Source organism: Camellia sinensis, chromosome 8 (assembly GCF_055761805.1).
Source record: "Camellia sinensis isolate YWXY chromosome 8, ASM5576180v1, whole genome shotgun sequence".
NCBI classification, from domain to species: domain Eukaryota; kingdom Viridiplantae; phylum Streptophyta; class Magnoliopsida; order Ericales; family Theaceae; genus Camellia; species Camellia sinensis.
In genome coordinates, this window is record NC_138968.1 from 131455770 (window position 1) to 131465110 (window position 9341).

A 9341-nucleotide genomic window follows, 5' to 3' on the forward strand; every position below is an offset into this window, starting at 1 on the left:
TATGCTTCTCTAGAGCGTCTGCCCCACACACTATTAAGTTTATTAGATTCCGTCAGTTCTGCATTTCAGTCAAAATCATAAGGGGTTTATGAGTACATTTATCAAAGTCAGGGAGGTAATGTGAAAATGTGTGAAACCACAAGGGGTAAAATGTAATTATCCCCTCCCAAAAAAAAGAAGCAAAACATGTTATCAACCTAAGTGACCATTAAGTTTTTCTTAAAGTAGTGAAGTTTGAAAATAATCAAAACAAATCACTTAAAATCAAAATTGGAGGAATTACAACTAAAACATGTATTTTTTTTGAGATAAATTCATCATTGTATCATCAACTTTCTCTAATAGCTATATATCTAACAAAAAATAAATATACAAACTCAAACTCAAACTCAAACTCTTAAATGCTAGAATTGTAAAAATATTGTACTATGTCATGGGTTAACATTCACATAAGAAAAATAATGAATAGTAATTAAAAGTTGTATTAGAAAAATTGATAAAACAATTTAAACAGATGTTGATGCCATCTATAGTTTTTGAATTGACAATGTGTGCTTCAGATTTTTTATTTTTTTTATTTTTTTTGAATGATTACATCTATACTATATATAGGTACATAACGTATAGTATAGATAAATATGGAATAATAGGAAATCAAAATTGTAAATTATGATATTTACCATAAAAGTTATCTTTTAAATTAAATTTTAAAATACATTAGTATATTATATTCTTGAAAGTCATAAATCATGGAATAATTACCTAATGGATTTTTTTTAATTTTTTAAAATTAAAAAAAATCAAGAAATTAGAAACGAAACTTTGAAATTGTGGTAAGACTTTTTGTTACAAATAGATATAATATAGATAAAATTTTCTAAAATATTTTATTATTTCTTATTTTGTGCGTAACACAAGATTTTTTTTTTTTTTTTGATGAGAATAAAAGATTTGAAAATTTATTCTAAAGAAAAATTATGTGTATGAAAAGATAGAAATATAAGTGCATAAAAAGTCAATCTTTGAATATTTGAAATTTAACACTTTTATTTTCTTATTTTGGTGAATTGCTTCATATATTTAATAGCAACACAAATATATATTTTTAAAACCATCTATATATATATATATATATATTAAGAAAATATATGTATTTTCTTTTAAAAATCATGAATCATGGACTAATTAGAATTTTATTTTTATATGGTTAAATAAAAGGTAGTTAATGAAGATTTTTTCTTAGTTGTTTAAAATTAAGAAAATTAAAAAAATTAGTATGAGATATTAAAACTCTCATAAAAATTTTTACTAAATTTTTTTTCCTTAATATATTGTTAGCAAAAAATCTGGTTTGGGCCAAATCAACAAAGGAGATTCGACAAAGAAACCAAACTTTCACAAACAACAACAGATCAAACAATTGTGGTTGGTGTTCTATGCCTTGACAGTTTCAAGGACTTCTTTAGAGGTTGTAATGTAAAGAAACTAGTGTGAATAAACTAAAATTTGATTGAAGAACAAATAAACTTCCACTTAACCACAAGAATTAAATTACAAGTTCAAATGCATAACAATTAACAAAAGAAAACTTAGCCACAGAGGCCGAACTACAAACGAACTACTCCTAAGTACAAAAGCTACTGCTAATTAAGTTATGTTACTCCTAATTCCACATATTTCCTTCGAATTTCCAATCTTTATACTTATGCTGACACGTGTCCCATCCTGAAGCAAGTTGCTTCCACTTCTTGCGTAACTATCCATGATCTCTATAAGTGCTTGTAACTGTTTGTCTGCTGCAACCTCCTCTTTCTCTTGCAACCAAACCACGTGCCCTACATCACTTACATGCCTAACTTCATGGCTTGACTCTTGGGCCACATTTGGCCACATCCCACTACACTATCAGATAAATCGACAAAGGAAACTACTCCTACCACCTCTGCTTTTTCAATTGTTTCACTCTTGTCTCCTGCTCTGCATTTTAGGACCCACATTTCACTAAAACTCGTGGTCTTCACCCCTAGCATTTACTAGATCAGATCTCTATATTTTGCTGCACTTGTTCGACAGAGAAAATAAATTTTAGTGCCAACAATGCCCCCCTTATTCAAGACAAAAGGATGTTTTTTGTTTTCTTTTGAATGAATATCATAAAGATAACTTTAAAGTCTTGACACTTATTTACTTGGACGGTTTATAATAATGAATATTTTAGGCCCACAAAAACAATCTCACATATCAAGGCCCAAACACCACAATAAAACCCAGATGTTAATAAAATTGACCCTAAGAGATAAATTAAATAGGCCCAACTGTTAACAACAGGCCCAGGCCCAGTAGGAGGGTCCACCAAAAGCTATTTGAATGCCAAAATTCAAATCATCACTACTCTCCTTTCCTTTGTTTGCTCTGCACTTCGACTCTTCAACCTCTCTGCTTCGAAACCCTACGTTCACACTATTTCCATGGCACCCAAATGAGCTCAAACCAAAGAAAAAAAAAACAAACAAAAATTTTACCTGTGCAACGTTTCCCAACTGAGTTCCAATAGCTACTCCGTTAACATGTCTTTGACAGCTGCATTATTCCTCGTAACAACAGTTCTACACAAGGGGAGCTAGGTCTAACCTTTTTTGCCAAAATACCTGATGAAATTACCCATCACTATCCCATCGCAGACAATGAAGTGATGTTTTTCAAAAAAACGAAGCTAGCCTGGCATTAGTGGCATTTGAGCGCTAACCCCTTACGCTCGTAGCAAAAACCAAGTCCCAACTAGAGGCTATGGGTTCACCGAATGATGGTGTATGACATTGAACTTTGGAGAGCTCTTGGCATCTATGATGCCATTTGGCTATCAACCCTAGCCCTAGACATGGACAAATGGGCTATTGGTGCCGCAGCCTGTTTTTGATCTCTGTCCTATAACTCTCTCATCCTGAAGTGGGGTATAATCTCTTCTACTATCCTTGATATTGTAGATTTGATTGGCCTTCCTACTTCTGGCAAACATATTAGTGCACTCTTAACTCCCTAATCAGTAGTCTCACTTGATACTGACCTTAGTTATGGGAAATTCAAAACCAAATATCAAAAATTTTCTACAGAACCTACCACAGAAGAGAGAACAGATGTTTACTTACTATGGTTCTCCCAACACTTTCTATGTGTTCCTGGTTTTAAAATCGCCAGAGAATATTTGGCTCTTACCACTTGAATCCAAGAAGGCACCCAATTGGCTTTTGCCCTTTCCTTCTAGGCACAGAGGTCTTTTTTTTTTTTTTTAGAAAACAAAAAGATAAATCATAACTGTGGTGACCCTTTTTGGCTCTTCCAAGCTTGGCTCTATGCTTATTTCCCTAAGATTAGGCTTTCCACTCAGACCCGTTACTTCTCTCCCTGTGAAAGTTATGTTGAATTTTTCCTCTCTTTTTGACCAGCCTCATCCAATTCATTTACTAAGGTGTTCATTATTCTTTTTGAACTACATATTGACAAAGACCCTCAACTTTTCATTCCTTTCCATAGTTTTCACTTCAGTTCCTCTGGAGTAACATACATTAATGCTGAACCCCAAACTTCAAGTGACACTTGAAGGCAAAAACAAAAGAATTTTTGGGCTCAAGTTCTTACTCCTAGATATATCTTGGTGGGTGGATCCATCTCCACTAGTAGACTTTCTAATTGCAGTTTTGAAAGCTATAATCCGGAGTCCAATTCAAAGTCTCTCAAGAAGTAAAAGACCTTATGGCTGAAAATCAGAGGTTATTTGACCAATTCAGTTTTTATTACTGCCACATTACTCCTTATGCTACCACAAGGTTTAATAAATGGTGGTCTTTGATGAGTGTCTTAATCTTTAATGAAGACCTTCAAGCTTGCCTTTAGAATGTGCATCCTGACAACAGGAGAGGAGTAGAGATGAGCATTGGTAATTTATAAATCCCTTTTTCTCTCTTTATGCACATTGTTCACCTTTGAGTTTGTGTTTATGCTAAATGGCCATTTTTGTTTGTTTGTTTTGTTTTATTTTGATTCCTTTTTTTTATTTTTTATTATATATATATATGTAGCCAAGTCTCCCACTAAGTCCATCTCAGAGGCATCTGCTCAGGATATTAAATCTCAAAAGCTAAAGGCAAAGCCCTAATGAATCCCACAAAAGAGTTCAAAGGCAACCCTTTGAACACAACTAGTTATGAAAGGTTTGTACCTTACAACCAAGGTGTTGAGATTGAACAGGGAACTAAGAAAAGACAGGAAGAAATTCAAGAGATACTTTTTTCCCAATCTCAATTGAAGGGCAGTGCAGCTCTTGAGAGGAGGTCCAAAAGAAATCAAGAGCAACTAGCTCCTCCTCAAACCACAGTTCCTACTACTCCAATCCTTTCTCCTCCTAGCAGTTCTTCCTCCCTACCTATAATGGTATAGATTTCACTCAAACCTTGCTAAACCACTATACATCATGTTTAATGTACTGACACTTTATTTCTCCTGCCTTCCTCTCTTTTAGACATATAAGAGGAGAAGACTTCTTTCTCTAGCTATATCTCATTCCTCTCATGAAGAGTTGCCTGAAAACTAGATCAATCTACCCTCTTCTTTGCTTGAGAATCAAACCAATCTACCTTCTTCTTAGACAAACTCAGAGCATTCGAATCCCCAATCCATTTAGAAAGAACAGACTGGCCTAGAGAGAATAGGCTTAAGAGAACTGGCCCCTGAATTGGCTCAGCTTTTGTCTGACATTCCTCAATGAATAGCTTTAGCAGATTTAATGGTCTTCCCTCTTAGAGGGGTACACCCTGGAACAAATGAAGTTATCAATTTTCCTAGTGTGGCCTCTTCCTCAGAAGAATCGGAAGCCCTTGGCCATGCCAGAGAAACACCAATTGACTTAACTGACAACCCCGATAGCCATACATCCCCTATTGACAAAAGTTCACCTATTCATGAGCAAAATTACATCATCCATCAAGATGACCATTTTTCACTCTATAATCAAGGGAATGAGGTTGACAGAGTTGACACTGAGGTCTTAGATAATGAGTCATCTTCAAGTGACATGAGGACTCCTCATGAGGGAATTACACAACCTTTCAGTAAACATGTTCAGTCTCCATCTACCTCTATACAACGGTCGATGGAGGAAGTACCTTCATTCCATCTATCTCCAACAATAGGTGCTTCCTTACCAGTCCAAATTGAAGTTCCTGTGGGTTAAGAAACCTTAATTTGACCCATACCAACCACCACGGACATGGGAGTTCAAACCTCCTATAATCCCATCCCTGTTAGAGAATCAATCATAAATATTCTGGCCACAACCATTTGTGAAGTTTAGGTATTTCCTTCATAAGTGGCCTTCTTTATGTAAGTGTTTACCTTATTCTTTATTTCCTTTTATAGCCTAATCATGCCTTTGATTACTCTGACAAACTGGCATATCTACTCACAAATTGGTCACTACTGACATGGGGGTACAAACCACACCACTTCAGAGTCCCACTAGAGAAATATTGGCCACCTTCATCTTGCACAACACTAAAACGTCTACCATGCCTTCGGCAGAGGTAACGCCATCTCAAGTTGTCTATATTTTTTTTTATAATTTACACTATTCATTAGCTTCACTTCCTTACTGCCACAACCTGTAGTTATCCTTCCTTCCACAATCCAAGACTGGCTTTGGAACATTTCTGTTGTGCAAGAAATTGTTGCCAATCTTTCTGTCGAAGGAATAGTGAAACAACTAACTGATGAGGATCAACAATTGGTAGATCAATTCTTTAGCCTACTCAACCAACCCTTAGATGATCTAGCTCTTTCTCACACCACAACTTTGACTGACTATCTAGAAGCCATTGTACCTTTGATGCCTCAACTCTTTGATCCAAACCAAGTGCAGGCTGTCCAAACCTTCCTCTTAGAGTTTCCACAACACTTAGTGGCTATCAACCAATTCCATGCTGAGCTAAAAATATTGAAACCCAAGTGGATCAAGTGAGAAAAGCAGTCAATGCTCTAATTGAGGCCTCTACCAGATCACAAGCCCTCATTACCCAACTTGCCATCCTTACAGCAGAAAAGGTCCAACTAGAAGCTCAACTAGCACATGTGAGAGCTCAAAAAGTTGTTGCTGAACAAGAACAAGCCAATCTTACCCAACAAATTCCAAACCTCATTGCTCAAGTAGAAGATGGCACTCTTGTCATTAAACAAGCTCAAACCAGACTTAGGGAGAATAAAATTAGGCACCAAACTACCCTTCAAGCCTAGAGCAGGCTTTCAATGTACTTTCAAAAAGATTAGGCCGAAAGTAATTACTTGATTGTATTTAATCCTTAATGAAAGATCTATTATACTTACTCTGGTTTTTCTAGCTTGTCACATATGCTCATTTTCATACTTTTATGGCTTATTCATGCACTCCGACATAGTTTGATAGAAGTTTTTTAGGTACTTGTCATTAATGATCCATCTGTGTGGCTCACCTTCTAAAGAGACAAGATGATAAGCTCCCCCTCTAAGGACCTTGTGTATTTTAAATAGACCTTCCGAATTTGGGGACCACTTGCCATATTCTGGGCTTTTTAAGCCAATTGGTAAAATGGTTTTCCACACCAACTCTCCTTCAGAAAACACTTTACTTTTTTACTTCCTTTTTATAGCTTCTCTTAACTTTCTTCTTCTGGGCTATCAAATGATTAAAGGCCATAATTCTTTTTTTCTCTAAGTCTTGCAATTCAATCAACATGGCCTTTGCATATTCATCCACAGGGATACCCAAATGTCTGGCCAGTCGATTAGACCTCATTGTCACTTCTAAGGGCAACACAGCATCATGCCCATACGCCAACTCATATAGAGTTGTACCTGTGCTATTTCTTTTTGAGTTTCTGTAGGCCCAAAGTACTTCTGATGGGAGATTATGCCAATCCCTAGGATCGTCTTCAATCATCCTTTCTAAAATGTTCTTGACAATCTTGTTTGTTGCATCAGCTTGCCCATTTGCCTGGGCATAATAGGGTGAGGAGTTCAACATTTGAATGACATATTCCATGGCAAACCCCTTAATTTCATCCCCATTAAACACTATGCCTTGATCGACAGTAATGGACTGAGGTAAGCCAAACCTATGAATCACATTCTTTTTTAAGAACTCAATGACTTGAGTTTGTGTCACCACTTTTAAGGGTACTGCTTCTACTCACTTAATAAAGTAATCAACGGCTACTAACAAATAAGAATGTGCTTTTGAAGAGGCTGGAAAAATTTGCTCCATCAAGTCCATGGCCCATCCTCTGAAAGGCCGAGGTTTCACCACTGAATGAAGACTTATGGCTAGAACTCTTTGGCTACTACCATGTTTTTGGCAATTCTGACATCCCTTTGCATATGTTATGCAATTTTTTCTGATAGATGGCCAAAAATAACCATATCTGTGAATCAGCCATCTTATCTTATCACTAGCCTGATGGGTCTGTAGACCGCCCGAACTCCGCTCCGCGCACGAGGGCGCAAATTGTTGTTCTTAGCTACTACAATTTGGACTCAATGTCACGGTTCTGAATCTGGTCTCACAAAGTGCAATGCAAGACCGATAAATCACCAAATAGTCTAAATCCAGCAAATCATTTTGGAAAACTGATTTTTGTAAAGAAATGCCAAACATAGACTGGTTTGCTAGATACAGAGTCACCACCTAAATATTTTATTTTGGGGAAATTTAAGAAACCCTGACTCGTGCTTAAGGCCACGTGTCCGTCATCACAAAAGTTGCCTCGGCTCGGGAACTTGGATACGAGAGGGGAAGGTCATGCAATAAGCACCCCCGCTCGCCCGATCAAAGATCAGCCAGTACTAAGCATGATATTTTGTTTTTGAAAACACTTGTGCTCTTATTCCAGTTATTAGCTAGAATTACTATGTGATGCGCACAACACACAAGTATAGACTAGATCACCTAAGTTGGAACAAAACATTTTATGTTTGTTTGAAAAATGGTTTGAAGGTGCTACTCACAAGTAGGCTAAGAAGTGGATTTTGCCACCCTCAAGTGGGCTTAGAAAGCATGATTTTGCCATCCTCAAGTGGGCTTAAAACTTGCATTTCAATGAATTGTTCCAATTCAAGTAATCTAACCTTCACCCACAGGCATTCAGGCAGTTAAACACTTAAGCAGTTAGCCTCATGGCAAGCATGCTATCATGGCAACACTCACACTCATGCAAGATGCTAAAGCGTAAAAGCTTACCTAGTACTCCGAGCCAAAACAAAAGCTAGTTAGTAATCAATGCATGATCCTAGTTTCTGTTAAGATGGCTAATGCAACACATGCCAAATGAAACTAGAAATAGGCTCGGCTATTCTAAGATGGCATATGAGATGCAACTTGATACATGTACTCAACTTGGAATTGAAATACAATGCAGTTAGTATGATGTGCCGAGCCCGGTGCATGCAATACAAATGAATGAATGCAAACATGCGAAGCATAAGTATGCTAATCGAAACATGGCCTAAAACTAACCATCGTAAGCGGTTAAGTAAAAGAGAGAAAGACGTGGGGTTGGAAGATATTCGCACACGTACGCACACTTATTACAAAATTCGCCCTTTCGACGGAGGGTCCAAATCAATACGCTAAGTTAGCCATGCTAAGCTATTCTAATTAAACTAGGCTAATCAACTAATCTAATTAAACTAATTAGACTATTACAAACCAAATAGAATAACTAGCTACAGCTAATTATTACAAAACTTTAACTAATTAACAAATTAATTAAGTTACAAAATCGAATGCTAATTAACAAATAAAGCATTAAAATATGTAGACTAGGTTGCCTCAGCTCTGCCTTGAAGAAGTTGAAGATGCATGCTCAATTCCCGTCCCAAAAGCTCTCCAAATGCTCTTTAGAGGCTCTGTTTGCAGGGTGTCTTTGAGAACTTGATGCTGGATCTTACCAAAAAATGCTACGGAGTGCACCAGTGGCCTGCCGACCATGAGGAGCTTCTGCCGACCACCCTGCCGGCCAAGAGTAAGCACTGCTGGCCAATAATGAAGGTCTGTCGGCCAGAAATGGGAAGCCGCCGGCCACTGGTGTGCTGTGACACCAAGCTACAGCAGAGCACAAAACAGAGGAAAGGGAAAGTCTCCCAAGGATATGTACGCACTATGCCACCCCATATCACCTCAAAATATCAAGGGAGAGGCATAATCAGATCCAAGACCATCAATCACGCATCTCGATGCATGATGGCCAAAGATCCAACATGTGCAAATTCAATAAATGCATGCACAAATAAACATATAAAGCCTAAAACTCTATCATGCG

General features: G+C 37.1%; 1 protein-coding gene across 1 annotated transcript; it reads right to left on the reverse strand.

Moving 5' to 3' along the window:
- Positions 1-6079: 6079 nt before the first annotated feature.
- Positions 6080-7066, reverse strand: LOC145798051 (uncharacterized). The gene is made up of 2 exons (XM_082885505.1): positions 6662-7066; positions 6080-6142 (listed from the first exon to the last, which is right to left on the reverse strand). Exons 1-2 carry the CDS (start codon positions 7064-7066, stop codon positions 6080-6082), a joined length of 468 nt encoding a protein of 155 aa, XP_082741631.1.
- Between the last annotated feature and the right edge of the window lie 2275 nt (positions 7067-9341).

What these genes read in the sequence shown, in the direction of transcription:
- LOC145798051 (XM_082885505.1), bottom strand. Translation starts at nt 7,066, where the DNA reads ATGGAATATGTCATTCAAATGTTGAACTCCTCACCCTATTATGCCCAG. An exon ending in AGAGAAGCTATAAAAAGGAA is followed by an intron (nt 6,143 to 6,661) that starts GTAAAAAAGTAA and finishes GTTCTTGTTCAG; the next exon opens with CAACAACTTTTTGAGCTCTC.